The sequence below is a fragment of the Grampus griseus genome (genome assembly GCF_964374135.1).
Source record: "Grampus griseus genome assembly, chromosome: 9".
Classification (NCBI taxonomy): Eukaryota; Metazoa; Chordata; class Mammalia; order Artiodactyla; family Delphinidae; genus Grampus; species Grampus griseus.
The window spans coordinates 43,387,801-43,412,144 of NC_139003.1; the positions used below are offsets into that span (position 1 = coordinate 43,387,801).

Consider the following 24,344-nt stretch of genomic DNA (forward strand, 5'->3'; position numbering starts at 1 on the left):
GTCCTTACCAATTCTTGAGTGTCCTGCTGCAGTGGCAGAAATGCCGCTTCCAGGATAGCAATCTGGTCGGCGCTAAGCTTCTGCCACAGCCCGATCAGCAGAATCACCAAATGGGTGGCACTTTTCAGCCTGGTGAATGACTGGAACAGATTGTCTTGGTTTTCCTCTACTGCATCTGCTAGAGAGATTACCTGCAGAAATTACAAACTTCAGTTAGGGATAATTTCACAATTCTTGAGCCCTCAACAAATTACATTTGGCACACTCTTCTTTTTCTTTAAAACAACTTCATGAACTTTGTCTTCCACAAACACAAGCTATGTTGAGTAATAAAAGAGTTATCATTCATCTGTTCGCTTCCTTCTTTTAAAAAAATACCCTAAGTAATTCCAAATCCATATGGCCAAGAGATGAAAATATCCACGAAATCAGCTTAATGGGGACATTGTTCAGTGTCTGCTTCACCATCGATTCACCTTCTACAATATATGATAATATAAGTAACCTCTAATACAGTTATTACGGTCATTATTACTAGTCACAGAGATTGATCAATTTAAAAAATTCTTGATCAATTTAAAAAATTCTTATCAAAGTAACTGCATTTACCTTGGAATTTCAAATAATAACTTCATAATACCCTTTTCAGAAAATAACTCTCTTCCTCTATTACTTTTTACATGGTATTGGAATATCCAATATTTCTTTACTATATTTAAAAGGTAGATAATGTTCAAACATTTGACCAATCAAGCAATGTCATTTTTAACACAAATGTCAGGCACCTGACATTTCACAGGGACCTGAAAGAAAAAAATGTTCAGGGTGCGTTAGCTTTACAATGCCAAATCTACTTAGGATAAAACTGGCAGGAGTGAGTAGAACTGGCTTTTTTTTTTTTTCATCCTCTTGAATAATCCTGTGGAAAAAAGAACTAAAGTAACAATTGGATAGAACACTGAAGACAGCCCATTGGTGTTTTATTTTATTTTAATGTCTTGGTGAATTTTGTGCTCATTAAAAGTAAGGAACTGATTAGGCCAGAGGCTCAAGGCACATGACAGCCCCCAGAACTGGAGTAGCAAAAGCCAGGGCAATGTAAGCTCCTTTCTACAAGTCCCCACCAGCTTGAGGGACTAGAGCTCAGATGAGTTTCAGAAGTCTAGTGCAGATGATCCATTTGGTGATATTTCACGGCTTACTGACACTGGCCCAAAGGGCCTATTAAAAAATCATCAGTCAAACAAGTATAGTCTGCAGCTGTGTGGTCTCCCAAATTCCACGTACGAGAAGGGCTATAAGGGGACAGTCCTCAGAGTATCTGGGAGACACTGGAAAAGAGATGTAGGTTAGAGAAAGACAAAGCACCTGAAGGCCCTTGCCTGACAATCCCGGGCAAACCAGGATTCCTTGCCACTTGCAGGAGTTATGAAAGGCAATCACAATTCACATTCAGCTCTAGAGGGAGCCCTGGGCGTTGGGACCAAGGTAAGCATTAACAAAGCACACTGCTTACTGAGTGCCTACTACTGTGCTGCTTTTCATTTGCATTCAAAGGTACGTGATACCCTGTAGCCCATGAGGATCTTATAATTTGTTGGACAGGAAACATACATACACAACCAATTAGTGGAAAGAAGCATTACTGTAATAATGTCCTTATTGTGCAGCACAGAAAGTAAGTGTGAAAGAAGCTAGCTAAGGGGCAGATTACTATGGGCCAGAGTTAATATCCCTGGGGCCTCTTTTACTCAAATGAGGCTTGGAACTCATCCCTTCCCCATTACTTCAAGAAGTTCCCTCGAGGACATGGAGAAGTCACTTTCCTTAAACCAAAACACCTGGAATTATCTGCTTCCCCAACCCTCACCATGATTACAACTGACTCCTGTTAAAAATCTAAGTTTAATTTCATCTTCTTCCTGTGAATGTTATCAATTAAGCCTCACTGTGGGGGGCCATCATATTATGACACAGATGCTTATTGTCAGTAAGCCCAAATCATACAAAGATCAAGGTGATAAACGCCTCCTGAGTGCCAGGGATGTGCAAGAATTTGCAGGAAGCACTACAGGGAATTCAATGGCAACAGAGATAACCTCCATCTTCAAAGACTTTATAATGGAGAAAGGAAAATAGGTCAAGGAGGCAAACGCTGACAATATAGGGAAGACCCTATAGACTATTAAGGAGGAGAATACCACTAACATTATGATCATTATGTTAATAATAAGCCCTCCAATTAATTGAGCATGAACTGTATGCCAAGCAATCTGCTCTGTGCCATACAGGTATCAGTGCGTTCAATCCTCACGCCTCCGCTGAGACTTAGTTGGCAAGATCTCTGTTTTATAGATGAGGCCTCTGAGGCTCAGCAGATGTAAGGAATGTGCCCAGTACTGTACATAGAGTGTGCCAACTGTGTCTGTGCTTAGAAGTGCTCCATGCTTGGTTTAAGGTCCTGTTGTCTCTGTCTTGAAAGTCTTAATAACTTTATTTTTGAATTTGTGCTTTGTAAGTGAAGTCTATAGGATAATGGACCATGCACATGATCAGAGAAGATATGCTCATTAACTCAGAGAGTTAAGTGCTCTTATATTTGCATTTAAAACTGGCATTGCACAATATAAAGATATCTTAGAATTCATGCTAACAATTTAAAATTTTAATTTTTCCTTACTTGAAATAACATTAAATAGGAAATAAAAGCACCACCAGAAGGTGCGAAAGAGAGACCACTGAAGAAAGGAAAAAACTTTATATTTTAGTAGCTGTTTCAATAGCACTTTCTTCTACCTTTTAACAAGGGCCCTGCATTTTCATTTTGCACTGGGAACTGCAAATTAAGTAGCCAGTTTGACCATCATCTAGGGAACGAGAAAGCAGGATTCGACTTGCAGTCTCTCACTCTGAAGTCTGCATGAGACCTGAAGCACCTTATAGGTTTGGAGAAGGGCCTAACTACTAGTGAATATAGAGGGCCTTGGGAAGGAAAAGGTGGAAGAAGCAGCAGTGGCCACTGGACCAGGCTCAGCCAGCTCCTACCAGCTCAGGAGAAAGGACTGATTATTCAGTTTTCAGGAATTTTGTGAGCCAGTTGTTAAACATGGCCATTGCTAAAAATTAAATTATGTAAACTTAAAAATAAGTTACATGAAAACAAAAGTAATAAATACTCAATACGCATTACTTCCTAATTATTTTACTGTTATCTAGGCCCTTGAGGTTATTTATGCCTGTTGCATCTGTATGTTGGCAACACTCTGCAATGGTGAGCTACTGCCCATTTCTTCCCAACTCCACATTCAGTGACCTCATGCTAGAAGCCTGAAATCAGCCACGGTGGAAGTATTTACAACATGCAAATCAACAACTGTTATAAAGTTAGGTTTCCCACCCACCCTGCTCCTCACGAATAGCCAGTTGGTAAATATCTACCAGCATGCCACTGAGAAGAGGTATCTGAAATTTGTCCTCAAGAATAGATATTGGGTAAGGGGGCTTTAAAAGTGAAGGAAACAACCTGAGCAAGTGCATTAAAGCACAAATGTAGAGGCTGCTTGTTCAGGAAGGAGCAAATACTCCAGTTTGGGAAGAGCATTTGATGAGACAAAAAAGGTCATCTGGGCAACTGCTGTAGAGGAACCAAAATGTCAAGGTGAAGAGTGTGCAGGTTACTGGAGAGCCACAGGGTATTCTGAGTATGGGCGTTATCTGATGGAGGCTGTGCTCTAAGTAGCCATCGGATCACAGCAAACATTTAGAGCATTTGCTGGGACTTAAGTGAGGCTTTTACGCACGTTCCTCACTATCAAGGGAAAATTCTTACTAAGTGTAACAGCATGTCAGTTCGTGGACCCACCCAACTTGCTAAACACAGCTGTGGTGGAAGAATGACTTCTCAGTGAGACAGCAGCCCAAGCCACAGGATCTTTCCTGAGCAAGACCCAAAATACATCAATCCTGGAGAAGCATCGTTTCTCTAAGTTTCAGTCTCGCTGGATATATTTCTGTGCCATTGTGGAAAGAGTCTGCTATCCCCAAATGGTCACAGAAATTGGAAAGAAATGGGATAAACAATTCCTTATGTAAATTACCCCCAAGGAAAATCTTCCTGACCTACTGGCCAGCGTGAAATACTAAACAGATCTCCATGTTCTCAATTTAGTTTTACACGTAATAGCCAAGTTTACTTTGTTCTCCACAAGAGCCAAATGAATTTAGCAGAATTAACATAGTAAAAAGGGATGGAAAAACTAGACCCATCAAGATTTAGATCTGTCTGACCAGGGCCTAGAGGATCTCGCAGCTCACCTGGAACTGAGAAATGAAGCCAACCAGCTGCTAGGGCTTACATTTGAGGGACAGTGATTTTTCAGTGCTCATCACTGGCTGTACAAGATGTGTGTTCCCTGGCGTTCAACAGAACTACAGAAAGGGAGAGGTTTAGGAAAAAATAAATGCTAACGATTTCAAGCACAATGTGTTGATGGCCTTTGTTTTGCTTTTTCAAATTGAAGGATTCCAAATAAAATGGAGACCCCAAAGGACATCTCTATCCAACTGCCATATCAATTGATGCCAAAGTAATGAGGCAGAGGCCCAGGGAGCTGCTTGCAGGAAAACGCTCAACTCATAAAGTGAGTGTGAAATTAATCCCAAATACTTCCAGCTGCCAAGATAGGCTCTAAAATTGGTTACAGGAAAGCAGCAGCAGCAACAGCAAAGTAGACATGAATCATACTATGTGAACACAGACATGTCCAATTTCTTCACCTAAACTGACCATCGAATCTGGCTCCCAATCTCATGTATGGCATACAGAACCCCACTACATTGCTGTTTAGCTGTCATTTACTGAGCCCTGACTGTGGGCCAGGCCCTGGGCTAGTGCTGTTATACTCAGGTTATCACTTGGTCCTCATGATACCCTCTGAGATAAAAATCGTTCATCACCTCGGCTCCCACTTCCAGATGAGGAAACAGAAGCTTAGAGCTCTGATGAGCTTAATGTTCAAATGATGAGCACACTGCCTGTGGTAATGAACAAGGGCAGGGAAGGACAGGGATTTTAATGCTGTCTCCTGATTCCCCATTGGGTGCCCTTTCTTCTCACTGATACACAAACGTATACAGTTGGCGCCACAAAGTAATCCGGTGGATATTTATATTGATAATCAAACAATAACACTGAGGAAAAACACTAGTAATATATTGTAGCAATAACAGATATATGTGCTTTAGTTAAGTTTTCCCATTGTTGGGGCTTTTAACATAGGTTGAAATTTCCAGGTTGGTTTCTGCCCAAAGTTACAGTATAAAGGAAATTAGTTCATAATTTGTAAAGGATGGGAAGTTAACATAGTAAGTTTTTTTCTCTTAACAAAGGGAATTTAATTATGTTCTATATAACTCAAAATTATGAAGACTAGAAAACAGCTATTTCCTAGGCCTGCTCCTTTAGTGAAGCTACTTTTTTAAAAGGAATGATTGATTTATTGTCTATAAATCATAGAGTACAATGTTTTCCGTGGTCTAAGCAAGTTGATGGTATATAACAATAATTGTTAACATTGTCTTAGGGCTTTCTAGGAGCCAGGCACTGTGCTAACGTCCTTACAGGGATTCTCTCATTTCACTCTCAAAACAATTCTATGAGGTAGATACTAGTACTGCCCCCATTTAAAACATAAGGAAACAGAATTACAGAAAGGGTCACGCAGTTAGCAAGTGACAGCCAGAATTCACACCCAAGCCATCTGACCCAAGAAACGTCACCAAGTAACCTTGCCTTCATTAATTTTCTGCCTGCACATCAGTTTCATCATAGGCAATATGTGGAACAAATTCTATCAAAAGTTTCCCAATGGGAGGTTTCAGCTTTGCTGATGTTCCAATACCTCATACGAATTAAGATAGGTTTATTTTAACAAAAGGTCAGCATGGATGAATGAGTTAGGAAAATGGAGTTCCTATGATATGGATGAGTTTATATATCCCCCAGGACAGAATGCAATAGGCTGTGCTGGAACAGGCAATGGCCTGGGAGCCAAGAAGACAGAGATTCTAGTCCTGGCTTCCCTACTAAACAACTTTAGGTCAGTGTTCAATGTACTTCCCTTTTCAGGGCCTATGGTTTCATCACCTTTAAAATGTAGGGGTGGGAAATATGATCTCTACCAACCATCATAGCTGTGTCAGATGCAAAAACTTTTAAATTACTTTTGTATGATTTATTTTGAACTATCCATGCTCCTTCCCCATCTATCCATCCATTTCTTCCCCTCTATTTGTACACATACTGAGTTTCTCATTTAATGTTTGTTGATTTGCAGCTTTTATCTATACAATACCAGTAAGAATGTTTTTCTTTGACTAATTCATAGGATTATGAAAATTAAATTACAGAAGTAAAAAGATGAACAATACCAAGTGTTGGCAAGGATGTGGAGAAATGGGAACACTCATACCTTGCCAGTGGAAATATGGTATGTGACTCCGGAAAACAATCTGGCAGTTCCTCAAAAAGTTAAACATTAACATATGACCCAGAAATTCCACTTCTAGGTTTAAGCCCGAGAGAAATGAAAATATATATCCACTAAAAAACTTGTTCAAAAATGTTTACAGAAGCATTATTTATAATAGCCCGAAAGTAGAAACAACAAATGTTCAAATGTTCATCAACTGATGAATGGATAAATTAAACGTGGAATATTCTTCAGCCATAAAAGAAATGGAGTACTTACACATGCTACTACATGGATAAACCTTAAAAATATGCTAAGTTAAAGAAGCTAGTCACAAAAAGTCTTTTTTGTGACTGTCTTGTATTATTCATGCTGTATTATTCCATTTATATGAAATGTCCAGAATGGGCAAATCCATAAACATAGTAAGCATGTGGTGATTACTTAGGGCTGGGGTGGGTGGTAGACAGGAGGAAATGGAAAGTGACTGCTAATGGGTGTGGAGTTTCTTTTAGGGAGGATGAAAATGTTCTAAATAGATTGTGGTGATGGTTGCATAACCCGTGAATATGCTAAAAATCATTAAGTTGTCCACTTTAAACGGGCGAATTGTATGCATGTAAATTATATCTTAATAAAGCTGTTAAAAATAATAAGAGGGGCTTCCCTGGTGGCGGAGTGGTTGAGAGTCCGCCTGCCAATGCAGGGGACACGGGTTTGTGCCCCGGTCCAGGAAGATCCCACATGCCGCGGAGCGGCTAGGCCCCTGAGCCATGGCCACTGAGCCTGCGCGTCCGGAGCCTGTGCTCCACAACGGGAGAGGCCACAACAGTGAGAGGCCCGCGTACCGCAAAAAAATATATATATATTAACAATAATAAGAGAAGTTAAAAGTACTATGAAAGCATAATTCATAAAAGGTAGATAAATTAACACAAATCAATGTACTTTAAGAAACAATTTTGATATATTAATGGTTATATCAAATTGCAACTGGGGCTTAATGACATTCTAGATGATGGAATGATCACGTGACTTTGGAGTCTATTAGATCTAAATCTGAATGCTGGTAATGCTTACTTACTAGCTGTACAACCTCTGGCTAGTTACTTTACCTCTCTCAGGCTCAGTTTTCTCACCTGTAAAACAACACTCCTGGTTACTATTTCCTATAGTTGAAAGCTTATTTCAGTTTAGTAACAGCTGGTAAATTCTACTTTTTCTGTTAGACTAACAATGACATTGAAAAAGGAAAACCTTTCTCCTGGTACTTGAGGCACACTACCAACTACCGCCTCCTAAGGCGATGCAGGAGAGCTGATAACTCTGCAGTGCTCCCTGGCCCTCTCTGTGTGTCACTCAATGGGACACTGCTCATTCTGTAGCCAAGTTTAATCCAGTTTCAAGTAAAATGTCATGAGACCCTGTTTCAATATATTACTACAAGCTATGTAAGTTACATGTATTGGATTCCCTTTTTTACTTGTTAGCAATTCTATTAAAACACACACGCACAGACACACAACTTTGCCTGATATGACTTGTGCTCTAGAAATTCTCTGAGGCTTGTTAATCAGGGAGCGAGACATTGTTTGATTTTCCTTTGTACCTCAATGAAAATGCTAGAAAATTTGGTGATGTGAATAAAATGTTTATGAAGTTACACCCAACATGCCCTCAATTTTCCAGTACTCAGTACACAGTGGGTGTCCCATAATGCTGGTTGAATTGGTGAACCTCAAAGTCAGTCTGCCTAAAAATCCAGCACAACTAGGAGCCATACTAAACTACTTCTTAAATCCTGGACACAATCAGGTACTGTCAGGCTCCCAATTTGAATGGGACTCAAGTGATGTCACATGGAAACAACAGACCTACCTCAATATATCTGTCATGTACTTTAAAAAAAAATCTCTCCAATTCACCTTTAGCCACAGCTGTCTAACGCCAAGCTACAGACAGCTCTAATGACTGCTGAAATTAATTTATTCTTCACATGGCTGCCCTTTGGTTAGAAAGACACTTTAAATCTGGGGGAGACTTGGAAGCAGGCAAGAAACAGGACATGCTTCCTACTCAACCATGTTATTTGTCATGGCATTTGCTGCGTACTCCAACATGGCAAAGGCCTTGCAATAAGGAAGAAGAAAAAGTTTACCAGGTCTCAACTTTTACTTTGGTTGAAAAGATCCAATTTGTATCCAAGAGAATTATTCTTTTACCAAAAAACAGTGAAATAAGGTTCAAAATGAAAAAAGAAAGGGCATAGAGATGATTTAAATGCCAGATGAACATATAAGAAGTGTTTCATTATCTATGTGCTGAACCTTTAGCTAGATAAAAGAGAACTTTGGGTTTTTACTTCAGAGGCATAGCAAGAATCTAATTCTTAGCTGCTTTGCTACTATGTTATTTTGTATAAATAGGATAGGGGACTGGATTACATTCTATTGTACCTCACATGAAGTAAAAAACCTAAGATACCCCTATAACATGCATTTAGCTGAAACTTCTAAACCAAACCCAGGATTAGCATACATTTTTAACCATGCTACCATTTGGGGTAGCTATTAAAACAACAGAGAAAGTGTACCCATTCAGTAAAAAACTTCAGTTGCACAAGTTATTTATCTTCATAAAAAGAGACCTGCTAATTGCCTAAATCACCTGATGCTTTGCAACAGCAAGGTATGATCTTTGTGACTCTTTGAAGCCCTGATGGTTTTTCTGGTCTAGGATTATAATTTTCCTTGACACCAATCTACACTTGCCAAATGCCTTGAGAATTCATATAAAACTGGTTTTAGAAAAACAACTTACTCCTGAGAAATTTCTTTATACTATATACTGTAGAACCCTTTTTTTTTCTTTTTTAATGTTCTGCCCAGAAGAATATAAAAGGTAGGCAGTGCTGGAATATAGACTTTGGCTGGGACTTTTAAAATATATACCATTGATACATAAAAATGTTAAATGAAAAAGACAATAAATCATTTATAAGTGACACAGAGACAAATTTTGCTATTTCTGCAAAGTTTATTCACCAAATAGACATGTAACTTAACCAGCTGAAGGGAAACTAACTCCAGTGCTTGGCTAATATAGTGCCAAAAATACAACTGGTCTCAAACCTGATTACTGCTCTGACCACTGCCCCCCAACACCAGGTGACCAAATTTTTACCTCTTTCCATAAAATTATCTACTTATAGCCAAGTGAAACCCCGATTTGAAAAATAATAATTAATGGACTCAAGTTGTAAACAGAAGAATGAATGCTCTCCAGACCACCGTTGCTCATTGAACAGATCACTATTAAAGCTGGAACCTACGGCTGGCAATGTCAAAGCTCATTTTACAAACCCTGGAGAATGCCACAGTTATCACTGTCCAAAAACAACAACCACGAGGTCTGATCTGAATAGTTTCTAAGTTTAGAATGTTTCAGGCCACATTCTTACATGCAGACATGTCAGCAATTATGTAGCCACCCACACAGCCTTGAGTGCCATCTCCAATGAGGGGAAATGATGAATAGATGGGCAGTTGGCAGGTGTTCTAAGAGCATTCCTTAGCAAATGCTGACACATTATTCAGTGTGATCAATTAAGGCATGCTGATGATCCACCCAAAGGCAAAAAGAGAGACTGGAGACCCCAACAGTGCCAGTGATGCTACTGATCATTTCCTTGGTTCCAGAATTTGAGAGGTGAGCATGACATGTTCACAAAAAAGTGAAACTGTTGAGTTTTTTCTTTCTTTAAATCTTCCTTTAAAACATCTGCTTTTTCAGGGTCTGTTTCTCTTGAACACCTGTGAATTTTAATCATTTTTGCTTTTTTTAGATAAAATACATAGTTATACCACTACTATCTGGTAGTACTTTGGCAAGACATATAGAGGACTATATGGCTCAGACAACATGGAAATAATATAAAAGGCAATAAATGGAGCTTCCTGGTTTCATATGAAGTGAAACCAAGATAAACTATGGGCATCTCTACAATCACAGGCTGTAGGGACATTATAATTTTAAGTGGCTTTCTTGAAGACATGTTGTGCCGGATTTCTACAGTTCTGTAAGCTCCTCCAGGTCAGAGACTATTTTATTGTTTGCTGTACCCTTCCCATAGTCTCTGGCTCACAGCATGTTTGCTGTACTGAAGTAAATTAAAAAGCCTAATAACTCAGCAGCAGAGTGTCCATTAAGATGCCAATTTACAGGAGCACTACTTGGGCAATGGAAGTCCATCCCTACATTCCAGGTGAACAAGACCAGAACCTACCGTTTTTTAAAAGTTTTTATAGGCTATGTTATTTATTGGGTCTACCATAGATAGTAAATAACTAGGTTCTAAATTCATGCCTTCCACACGTAGTATTGCAATGAATTACTAAATTCATTCAAGTCTTTGCTGCTAAGTTTATGTGGTGAGTGTTATAAAGTCTGTAATTTAACTTTAAAATACATCATCATAGACAAGGTCATATGATGAAAGAATGTGAATCAGCTTAAGCTACACTCTAGAGCAGAGTTTCTCAACCTCCTCATTAATGACATTTGGGGCCAGATGATTCTTTGATATGGGGAGCTGTCCTGGGCACTGTTGGAAGTTTAGTGGCATCCCTGGACTCTACACACTAGAGGGTGTCAATAGCACCCTCCCCCTAGTTGTAACAACCAAAATGTCTCCAGACATTGCCAAATGTCTCCTTGGGGGCAAAATCATACTAGTTGGGAATCGCTCCTCTAGAGTCTGCATTTGTGCTCAAAACAGCCATTCCAATCAGAAGCAAAGCTCACAAGCCAGAGGGGTCTACCACAAACACTTAAGCTATTGGTGTCTCTAGTAACACTGGAGACTTTCTAATTACCATAAATGAATGTCAGAAATGAGTTTTGATTGGTGCAGAGGTTTGATAATTAGCATTATGGGTTCTAGAAATAGATTCATTGACAAAATTAATGGTATTTAAGATAAGTAAATTAGCTGAATATTTTTACACTCATACTCTTCTTTGCCTGAACAGAATATAAGAATCCAGGAAGACCCTGAAGGGATATGGTCCAAGTCTTGAGCCTAAGTGATCTTTTGTCTTGTCTTTGGAGCAGAAAATTTCTAGCTATCTGATGCTCATTATGAGGATAAATGGATCTTGCTTTGGATTACTATCCTATCTGCCTCAAGTGAACCTTTCCAGGAAGGTGATGTTCTAGTACCTGAAAGACATAGAGATGAGCCTTCCCCAAGCCTAGAGTATGAATGGTTGCATGCTTATGTGTTTATTTAATAAATGTCTTCACATGTAGCAAAATTTTACGTGAGACTTACTTTCACTATAATGAGGAAGAAAGGTTGTGGGGAAATAGCTCATTCTTATTCATCTCAAGTATTTTGATGGCTATAATTACTTACTGAAAAGAATTTAAGAGTTATGCATGACCAAATTGGCAAAGGTAATGTACAATGTCAAGTCTGTGCTAAGTGATGAGGATATATGTGACTTAACAGCTGCCTGCAAAGAACAGTCTAGCAATAAAAACAAATATATTAATAAAAACAACAGCTGCTGCTTACTGTGTGTTCACTATGTGCCAGGCACAATCCTGAGAACTCCATGTATGTTACTCCTAAACCTTTCAACAACCCCTCTGGGTAATTATTATCTTTGACTGATTAAGGAAACACGGTTCAGAGAAGTTAAACAACTTGTTCAAAATCACACAGCAGTTCCTATATTCAAACCAGGACTAGAACCTCTAAAGCCCAACTACTTCCCTGCATACCACACTGTGCCCACAGACATACACACACACACACACACACACACACACACACACACACACACACACACACACACACACACACACACCTATGTTATGTAAGTGGTATACAAATGATTATTGGGTTAGTATGAGACAAATCTATAAACGACCCCTCCCCACCAAGGAGGGTGACTTTCTGGGGATGAAGGACCCACAGATTCCTTTGCCCTTCTTTTTTTTTTTTTTTTTTAACATCTTTATTGGGGTATAATTGCTTTACAATGGTGTGTTAGTTTCTGCTTTATAACAAAGTGAATCAGTTATACATATACATATGTTCCCATATCTCTTCCCTCTTGCATCTCCCTCCCTCCCACCCTCCCTATCCCACCCCTCCAGGCTGTCACAAAGCATCAAGCCAATATCCCTGTGCCATGCGGTTGCTTCCAACTAGCTATCTACCTTACTACGTTTGTTAGTGTGTATATGTCCATGACTCTCTCTCGCCCTGTCACAGCTCACCCTTCCCCCTCCCCATAACCTCAAGTCCGTTCTCTAGGAGGTCTGCGTCTTTATTCCTGCCTTACCCCTAGGTTCTTCATGACCCTTTGCCCTTCTTTTAAACAAATCCACATTTGAATGTTTGAATGACTTTGGCTCAGAAAAGCATTCATGAGTCCTGAACATCACTCCTTGCTGTATTGCATCTACATCTCTGTTACCTGCCTGGCCCTGTAGTCATTTGAGTTTGTAATCCCTGCAATAATCACAAACTTTTCAAACATAAAACAACTACAACAGGTATGACAAAGTAGAAATCAGCTGCATCACAAATGAATAAACCTGAATCTGGGCTCTCGTCCTGTCCCACCCCTCACTGTGGTTTGACCCTAAGAGAGGCCCGTAATCTCTTTAAGCTTCAGTTTTCTCCTCTGTGAAAGAGAGGCATTTGCTGTAAAGATCAAATGAGATACAACGTAAATGTGTTTGTCACGACACCTAGCACACAGTAAGTACTCAATAGAGCTTAGAAGTATTAATATTATTATTATTCATTGTTCCCTGGCTAAACATCTGATCAACATATTTTTTATTAAAACAAAACAAAAAAGGTCCCTCTAAGTCCAACACATATTTTTTCTTCCTTCTAAGTAGCTGAAATAGACTGTACATGGAAGACAGTATCTGATGAGACAGGTATGGGTTACAAGCTAGTTTTAAAAGTAACTCACTTTCTAGTTTACTTAGCTAAACCAAACAGGTGTCAGAGGTTAAATCAGAATCCTCCAATAGAGTCCATTTACCAGAAATCGGAATCCATTTTCAGAGAATAACAAGAGAAAAAGATTATCATCACACCAGTAACTGATTCACACAGACACTTTTTGTTTAAATTCTTGGAATTAATATCCAAAAATGTGATAACAAGCTGAATTTGGGTAAAATAACAGATATCACACCAAATCACCCAGAGAAGAAACTTTTAATCTGGGGATAGAATGCCATCTTGGCACTTTTGGGGCATGCATGAGTGATGGGAAAGATTACAGTTTGGCTTGGGAACCCTCAGGAAATAGTTCTTTGTTTCAGTTCTCTAGTGTTTTATACTGCAGCCATCATTTTAAGTCTCCTAAGAACACCTTAGAAAAGTAGAGTTTAGCAATCTTTAAAAATATATGGTTTGATGATTAAAAAACAATTTTATGAAAGATTATACACATTGCTGGGGAACTGCTCACCACAAAACTTCCAGGATGTCAGAAATCCATTCTGGCAGGAATCTGAGAATGAGAGGCTGACCGGTCACATCTTAGTTTACCGATATGTAGGATAGTTAGATTGTTTCTCTGGTTTTATAACAACTTCTGCTTGAACAGAGATAGGAGCAATAGAAAGGTTTTGGTTATCAACACTACTTTGATAAGGTATTAAATATCCAAGTTTTCCTTCCACTTACTGAAGAAAAACTCAACAGCAACTTCAGCAACAAAGAGTTAGAATCAGATTCATTTTAAGAAAGAGGGGGGTGGGTTAGGACCAAATCTCTAGACCAATCTTCTACTAGTTGACTCTTCTCCCAATCAAATTTAATGTCTTTCCAGAAGAGAAATCTTTTGGGTTTTTAAAAAATATTTATTTATTTATTTGGCTGCGCTGGGTCTTTAGTTGCAACACACGGGATCTTTGTTGCGGATCTTTTTTTTTTTTTTTTTTAGTTGCGGCATGTGGGATCTTTGGTTGTGGCATGTGGGATGCAGGATCTAGTTGCCTGACTAGGGATCAAACCTGGGCCCCCTGAATTGGGAGTGCAGGGTCTTAACTGCTGGACCACCAGGGAAGTCCCAAGAACAGAAATCTTAACTAGGGATATCCACAAGGTTTTCTGTAATGTTCTAGACCAAAGGTTTTTCAATAGTTTGTCATTATGGCAATTTCAATTGGTTATTTTGATTTAAAGAAGTCTATCCTGAGTGTTATAAGGTATCTCAGATATGCTAACCACTCACATATATTATCAATTAGTAGTAATGTTCTGCTAAAAACCAAGCAAACTCCATTCCTTAATATGAAACTACTTATCTAGAGGTCTGATAAATTCCTTTCCTCTGACGAGAAATAAACTCTAATATTAATGAGACCAAGAGGAGAAGAATTTAGCAATAACAGAATCAAAATTGGAGGGCTACATCATAAGACACTTACTATATCACCCAACAGTATTTGTTTACATGTCTCCATTCCCTAGATTATATGTTCTTCAAGACCAAGGACTACATCCTTATTTAAAGCTCATGACACTGTAAATATTCAATACATTCATCTGAATTCAACTGAATTGAACTTAAAAAGACTTTCAAAATCATCTAGTTTAAGCCCCTTATTTTTTAAATATATAAAAAATGCTAAAGCCCAGAGAGGTTCAGTGACTTGCCTAAAATCACATAGAAGGTTAGTATTAGAACCAGGGCACATTCACATCCTGCTTTAAGGATTTTAGTTACACTGTCTCATTAACTATTCACAACAAGCTTTCAAATCAAGTGGAGTAAGCACCTATATCCTCATTTTATTAGGAAAAAATGCAAAATGCCAAGGTCACATAGCAGGTTTAAAAGTGTATTAACCTCAGAACTCCATGCCTTAGCTTTTACTCTTAAGGCACAGAGGATTTAAAACATGCCACTCTTTACCTACAAGGAACAAGCTAGGAAGGGGAAGTGAATTTAGTCCAAGTGCTCAAGAAAATGGGATGGCACAAAAGGGGGAAACATAGATGCTGCATAAAAAGAAATTGATATAAGGGGCACAGGTGCTGTTGGCTGGAGGAGGGAGGAAATCTTGAAGCTGGTCTCTCCATAAAACAGGATCATAGTCTGGCTTTGTTTTGACTTTCTATTTTCCCAGAAATTTAGTAATTTTCTTCACTGTCACAGTTTTATAATTTTTATAGCTGATCTCATATACAGTTTACAGTCTGTCACATCTCTGACACTGATGATTATTTTCCCTGTGATCACTAGGCTGTGATATTGGGTCATTAAGTTGAGATGTTTTCTTTATAGGAGAACCTGAGCCTCTACCTTAACCCTTTCTCAGGTTGGGCATAAGGTGTTTCCTAACAGTTGAGAACAACACAATTCATAAAGGGCAGAGACCAAGACATATAACCTGGCCATTCTTGCCAGAGTTACTGGGATGAAGGAGATCAAAATGTGGGCATGGAATAAAAGAGGAAAAGAAATAGCCCAGACCACTTCTTCCAGAAGCAAAAACCTGTCTCAAGTTTGCTTGATGTGACAGAAAGAACACAGGCCTTCGACTTAACAGTCTGGGTCCCAGTTTTGCCGTTTAGCTCAGGCAAGTCATTCTATTTTTCTCGACGATTCTCATTTTCCTAATGTAAAAAGTAGCAAAGTAATACTAACTTGCCTCACGGAGTTATTATAAGGGCCAATTAAAACAATGTATGTAATAGCTTTTAGTAAACTGTGAGATACAATATAAATGTTAGCTGTCACTATACTAGAAGAATAAGGAACTTAACAGCTCCAAATATTCTTAATTAATATTCTCCAAACTGAGGTCTCTATTAAACTAATTTACAAGAAAAGAATATAAAATCAGTATCTGGAAATACATAGCATCTATAAATAATATCTGGAAATAATAGCATCTGGAACAGATTACTGTTTAAGAAATGGGGATACCAATGAATTACAATGAATCCTTGGCATCTGTCCTTAAACTATTTAAGAGTAAAGATTTGCCAGATAATACAGAAGTAGAGGGGACATTCAATAGCCACAGGTGAGGATCAAAGGATTTTCAATATCAAAAAAATTTATAGAAAGATCTTTTGCTTTCTGTAACACTGGTATTGAATTTCAATATCTAAAATAAAATATAGTCATTGGCTTGGCACATTCACATGATGAAGACATCAGGTAAGAAACAGCCCAACAAATCACAAACTCAATCTATACTCAATAAAAGACATTACTAGCTAAGACAATGAGTCATGTTTACTTGGTTGGTGAGTTAGGCAAGGATCCCTGAATATGTAAAAATATGAAATCACGCAATATTGGAGGAGTTTATCCACTTTAAAGAAATGATTCTTAACAGAATCCCTTTTATGTTCAGCAACTCTCTAAGTACACTAAAAATAGAATTTGATTGAAACAAATTTCACTTCTTTACAGGTTTTTCTCAGGAGCACACTGTCATGCAGCTGAAGAGGAGATTCTCTGACCGTGGCTCCCTCACTCCAGCATTTCCTTTCCCAGGGGCTCTCTCTGGGGCTGCCCCAGCACATACATCCATGAGGAGACCATTTACAGCCCACTTGAATATTATGAATTTGAGGTGCTGTGACAGTTACCTTTATTCCAAGATTGCTCCTAATTTTAAGCTAAAAAATGATTTAGCCTAGATGATTTAGACTGAGAAAAAAAGAAACTGCCCCAGACTCAACTTTGGCAGAGAGTCCTGAACAGCAAGGTTAAATTATGTCCCTAAATTTTGGAGAAGACAGAGACTACTTTGGTTGTTCCTCTGCCATACCCCCCCACACACAGAGCTTAAAAAAGATTAATTTCTAAAGTTAGGAAATCAGGCTTCAACCCACCATTGTGTGGTCATAAGAATTACACCCAACTATTCATGAATCATCAGGCACTGGATTCAATCAGTGAATGAATTCATCTTTTTTCCAGTGGCTATCTCCACTGCAGCAAAGAACTGGCAAAAATGAACAATTTGGGTAAAGTGAATCAATGGTCTTTTTAAGGTTCACACCTAATCAACTGTTTAATTTTGGATTTGAATATATTCAACTAATTTGACCATATCTTCCCACTCATGTCAAGGTTGTTATTCTCTATATCACACCATGTCCACCTTATAAAGACTGAGGAGAAAAACTCCTTTCAGACCCTGGTATTAGGTAGGTAAATCTGCTATTGAAAAACCAAACAATAACAAAAATAAACAAGCAGTCAAAAAACTAAAACAAGAAAAAAGTGTCCTCTGTTTTTTTAAACATTAAGAATCTTTTAAATGGTTGTGATCTCAACTTTGTGTTGTTTAGAGATAAGTCAAATCTGTGGTCCATGTCTAGCAATGAGGGAATATGTTTTATACATTTCCATGCAGATTGTTTGAGACTTGTTGAGAAATCTACCTTGATTTAATGTACTTTTCTCTAGATTTTCCTGGGTACTACTGGGCTGACTCTACTAATTAACAACAACTTCTTTCTGAATTTAATTTAAGTGGCTTATGCCAGGCTGAGCACAATTATAATAGTCTCAATAGCTCAATTAACATTAGCAAATATTTAAGTCTCAGCCCAATAAGTGTCATTTCAGAACTTTTCCTCTATTATTAAGGCCAGTAATGTTGATCATTTACTATGTGCCTGACACTTTGCCTCAAAAAGAAGGTTCCTGTCTTTAAGTTTAAAGGTGATACTCAGTAAAAGTTTAAGTTGAGATCAAATTAGCATCTATTAAACCAAAGGAAATATCACAGGGTACTGAATTCAGTGGTAAACTTCAAAGTGTTTCCTAGGAATGATCTTGATGAGCTTAATAAATGAAGCCTGGAGTTCTTAGTAAAGACTCACTGAAGGTTGGAGAACCTAACCTCCTTCTGTCAAAGAAGACTGGAGGTGATTCCAGGTAAGGTAAATATGCCAGTGAAGGCACAGAGGTGACTCTGTTTTCATAGGCCAGTGACACCATGTTTTCATACACTAATGAAGACAGCCATGGGAAAAAAGCAAAAGTTATAAGATAGAAAGTCCTGGAAAATTCAATTATAGGAGGCCATAATGAATCAAATCAAATATTTGAGCTTGGTAACTCCAAAGGCCAAGTGCCCAGTTTTTCCATCTTGGGCCAGGTCAATACAGAGTGTAACTACTTCTCTTTACAAAATGTAAGGATTTTCTGCTCAAGGCCAAGGACCAAATTATTTTAAGACAGGCTATCAAACATTTCAGTCTATGTTTAAGCTATTTCACAGAAGAAAATAGAGGTGTTTATTCTTCATTTAGAATTCATGACTTATTCAAGCTATGAGATTAAAATGTAAAACTACCTCTTCCCTTGATTTCAATCCAGAATCTGGCTTACTAATCCACCCTTAAATAGGGATAAATAACATACTTTTATCCAAAGGAAATGAATAAATCCCATTTCCATTCCAGAACAGCCCAGAAACAAAAATGGTAAAGTGTGTATGGCCCAAACAAGAGGGTCTTAACCTTTGAAAGCCACTGAAGCACTAATGCTTTAAATTCCAACATTTCTGCCAAAGTCTATAGTACCTGGAAAGATACAAGTTTAATACCATGTAATTTCAACTGAACTGGAAATAATGTGGTTTCCAACATAGTTTCAGTAGACAAATTTAAGGCTGACTAACTCTTAAATTGAAAGAAACATTTTCTAAAATTAGTAATTAGAGGAGGGAAAAGACCAGTATAATTAGAAGCTCTAAATCTTACTACTAAACATAATATTATTTCCAGGATATTGCTTTTGTCTCAATTATACAATTGTATTTTCTATTTTGAGCCATTCTTCATGGCATCTCATCTATGTTATTGGTTAAACTTTAAAAATAGGCCACCATGGCTTTTGAAAACAAAGCCCTCTTTTATCTGGATTAAAAAAGAAGAAAGAGTTACAACCAAAGGAGGGCCAATCACAATGGGATACAGGAGCATCAGTGATAGACTTTTTCTCCTATATAAGGCAACACAGTAGGCAACCAACAGGAAGGACCTTCCGCTGCCATTCAGTAAGCATTGGAACATAACTGGAAGTTTCTCCATTTCCCTAATTCTTAATTCCTCAGTCTCTAAAATGAGGATATATCATACCTGTCCATTCTATTCAAGAAAATATGAGAATTGAGAAGACATTTGTTTTTTCAAGAATGCTGAATTCTGTGGTAGAAAAATCACAATTTACTACCAGCCTCTGCTTACTCCAGTCTCTTCTTTACCTGATCTAGTTCACTACTAGCTACTACTCCAGCTGCTGCTTCATGTATTTACATAATAGTTCAAGATATTAACATTAATAAGCCAATTTTCCAATGAAAATGTCCCAACCTACAGGGTGCATACCCCTCCCAATTTTGGTATCAACCACGCCAACTGGCTCAAAACCTCAACACCACATTTAACTCACAATTCCTCCTTGATCTGCTTTATTAAGTAAGACCCCCCCAAGTCCTTTCAATTCTGCCTTCAAAACACCTCCCCATATTTATTTCCTCCTCCCCACCCCAACCATCATTATCCTCCTCAAATCACCCCTAAGTTACTGAAAGAGACTTCAGCTAAATTGAAAAAGCGGGAAAAAGTTCACTCAGATTACACTACCTAGAGAGAGCCATTATTAATATTTTGGGAAACATCTTTTCAGACAATTCTTTCTAAGACTAGCTACACATGTATAGATATATACACAAGTTCACATGAATGGGATATTTTAGGTGTTTGCTTAATTAAATCAACATTATACAATAAATATCATACTATATAATTTAATTCTAAAATATCATTTTCTGTATTTGTAATTCCTAACTGATCTGTTTGTATCCTCATTTTATAAAGAAAGAAATACATGTTGAAGTTGGAGATCTTGCCCATGCTATGGAGTAATTTAATAACAATATTTAGTCTTCCCAACCTTGCCAGTGTTTATCTTACCTAATCTCAACTTTGTTACTCTCCTATATCAGCCTCTTCATCACAAGTACTTTGGTCCAGTCATCATCTCCTAGACTCCTCAAGGATTTCCACGACCATACATTAACTTCTACCCTCTGTCTAACTATAAGTCCTTCTTATGTCCTCTCAAATGTGTGCCCTTCCCTCAAAATTAAACACAAGTATCACCTTCATTTATACATTCATTCAACATATATTTACTATGTGTCTACTATGCCCCAGTGCTAAAGATACAGAGGTGAACAATGCACCCATCAGCCCTGCCCCTAAGCAATCTACCCACTAATGGCCAAGAAAGACAACTAACAAATTGATAACACAAAATGTGATAAACATTAGGTCAAGATACATGACAGAACTTTGCGGCACCCATCAGAAAAATCTCCTCTGAGAAGCTTGGACACGACGTCCTAGCCCATAATGTCTCCTCCCAGATCAGATTTCCTCTGCCACTTATTACCTGTGCTATTCATTTTGAAACTTAGTCTACGCTCTCTTATACTGTAATTTACCTTTGGGGGTACAAAGGTCTTTCTCCATTTAAACAGTCAATTTCTTACAACTAAGGAACTTGCTTTATCCTTCTTTTGTGTTCCTAGAAATTAGTACAGAGCCCTGTACAAAATTAGTAAGTAACAGTATATTGTTATTGCTGCTGCTAATACTGCGAGATAAGAATTTGGCTGTGACTAGTAATTGCATGCTCCTAATAAGAATTTAGAAGAATTTTTATAATTTACAGCTATTCCTCCTATTTCTAAGTTGTTTCTAGAGTTCAGAGTTCAGGTAACTCTCTACTGAGACTTTCCTCTCTGAGCATTATCACAGGAAAACAATGCTGTGACTCCTCCTGAGCTGAGTCATGTAGGACTAAAAGTCAACAAGCTTGGCACCCAATGGTCTGAAATCCTTCAAAAAAGACATAACTGCTTGCTACATTGTATAGTCATACTCTGAACCCAGCCTGATTGCTTTGCTTAATAACGTTGATTTCAGGAATGTCAGTTATTAGTAAATGGACAGTAAAGTAATATTATCAGTCAAGAATAAATTATGTTTGGGAAAACAAGAATACCATATTTAAACAGGTCCAAAAACCACTAATATCAACTTTGCTTCTCTTGCCTATTTGGAAGAACAATCTACTTTCACTGTTTTACAGACTTGTTAAGATTGTCTAAATGAAGGTTTACAAACAGTTATAAAAGCAAAATATGTGGCTCTAATGAATCATGTTCTGATTTATGTAGAATGAAAAGAAAAATAAAACAAACAACAAACCTGGAATCATCTCTCAAATTCAAAAAAATTACAAATAAATTGCTAACAAATCTTCCTGATTGTTTTGACTAAAATCAAAGCTTCCCATAAGAACACCTTTTATTCTGAAGCAAAATTACATTTAATGTACTTTTTTGTGTTTCCCTTGATAAACATTTGAAATTCTTGCTCTTTTTCAGTTAAATACGTAGTTCTAACTCTATTGCACCTTGCATCAGCTTTTATATTCTATATAATAGAATTCTATAGATATTCTATAAGAAGTGTAAGAATTACCATGACCATGCCAATCCCACAATCAGAAAACTACAGTGGCTCCCAGCTGCTTTCCAAATGAATAAAATTATAAAAACTGACATTTTCCTAAAAATCCTAACTTTTCATTTAGACTAAAGGTTTGTAACTTGGGCCCAAGAATGGGTTTCAGGGGTCTGTAAATATCCTGAAATTGTAAGTAACATTTTAGATGTTTTTATGTATTTTTCTGGAGGAAAGAGCCCAAAGCTCTCAGAGTCCCATTGGAGTCTCTGACCTCAAAAAAGGTTCACAGGTATCATAATTTTAATATTCTACTTTCATCACCTCCATCATATTTAATGGCCCACATCCATTATTATTTCACAGATCTGGAATTTCTAGCTGAGTCAAGTAAACCTACCTGCTGCTTGAAGCAAGGGACATATGATTTCCTTCACTTAAAATGAACTCACACTCACAAAGCTCTCTTTGAGATTCTCTCTTCTACCACTCCCCTACCAGGTCTCACTGACCCAATTCACCCTGATGTATCAGTGTTACCAATCTTCAACTGTTGACAGATGGCACAGCTAACTAACTAGTTAAGGACAACTAGCCAGTCGGCTTGAACTAATGTGGGCAAATGTGTTCACAGGGATTTTTCTATGCCACATTCCCTGGGTAAACATGTTATAAGGATCTTCCATACAAGTGTTGAAATAAAACAAATTAGTGATAAAAACTATAAGCATCTGAAGCTGGAATAATAGGATATTTTAAGGCTAGTTGAGTCTTACATCACACTTTATGTCACATCACATCAGCATGCAGCTCCAGCTCTTATGGGATGATCTTTACTTACAAAATGAATCCCAATAATAATTTCTTTAAATTTATACAATAGCAATTAATGTTAAAATTCATAAATAATACGTGCAATCTTGAATAAAAGAAGGAAGTGATGCTTTTCTCTCTTTGTTATCACTTCAGTTTTACTTTGGGGCAAGATACTTGACAAATCTAACAAGCAACCCAAATATTTTTAGGAACTTAGCAGAAAATAAGAGACAAATAAAACAAATTTTCACATCTCACACCATATGTTTCCAACTTCTTAGATCTCTTATGAGAAATTTAGGGCTAATGAATAGTAGTGCAATCCATAGAAAAGTCAAACCATTGAGTTAGAAGAACTTTCTTTTTAAATGAGCATTTTAATAATTAACAAGTCATGATTAATATTTCCTGGCTTTTTTTTCACATCACTCAGAAGACTTCTCTCTTCTTCCAGAAAACAAACAAAAACAAAACACAACACATTCTGTAAGTTTCAATGGATATTCTTGCTATTTCTGACCTGTTAGCTCTTGTGTTTGCACAACTTGTGGTGACCACACAAACTTTAATGAATTAGCTAAGGCTCTTCTAGAAGCCCACTGCTTACATTCAATGATCAAAATGCCCATGGTCAATAACATATCTATGGTGAACAACCTAATGTATACTTGCTTATTCACAGAGCTTTAGGACATTGCGTGAATAACAGAACTGCCATGGGTCAATTAAACCAATGTAATCAGGAGAATCTTATCTTACTCTTCTTAAAACTGAAGTCCTGACATTCACAAAAGCTTTTTTAAAGTAATAATCTTTATTTTGGACCTAGAGATTATCATACTGAACAAAGTAAGTCAGACAAAGACAAATATATGATATCGCTTATATGTGGAATCTAAAAAAAAAACGGTATAAATGAACTTATTTACAAAACAGAAATAGAGGCACAGATATAAAAAACAAACTTATGGTTACCGAGGGATAAGGGGGGGAGGGATAAACTGGGAGATTGGGATTGATATATACACACTACTATATATAAAATAGATAACTAATAAGGACCTACTATATAGCACAGGCTACTCTACTCAATACTCTGTAATGACCTATATGGGAAAAGAATCTAAAAAAGAGTGGATATATGTATATGTATAACTGACTCACTTTGCTGTACACCTGAAACTAACACAACATTGTAAATCAACTATACTCCAATAAAAATTATAAAAAAAATTGAAGTCTTGACATTCACAAAAGCTTTTTTTAAGTAATAATCTCTATTATGAGATATTAAGGTGTGGGCATGTACATTAATTTATATATGCTTTAAAGTAGTCAGACTTACAGTAAGCAAATTAGGAGGAAAAAGGAGGTATTTCAGGGAGCATACTTTCAAATGCACTTTTCTCTCTGATACGTACTTTCATCCTTATTCCATGTAGAACCTTATTTTTAGGGCCTAAAATTTTTCTCCATAGAGACAGGCTGACTCAATCAGTTATGGC

At 37.5% G+C, this 24,344-nt stretch overlaps 1 protein-coding gene across 1 annotated transcript in view; it reads right to left on the reverse strand.

Moving 5' to 3' along the window:
- Positions 1 to 24,344, reverse strand: part of BBS9 (Bardet-Biedl syndrome 9) — a 441,327-nt gene that overhangs the window by 84,395 nt on the left and 332,588 nt on the right. Inside the window, exon 20 of the mRNA XM_082662198.1 lies at positions 9 to 191. Within this exon, the coding sequence (XP_082518324.1) occupies positions 9 to 191 (183 nt within the window). The remainder of the gene's footprint in view (positions 1 to 8; positions 192 to 24,344) is intronic.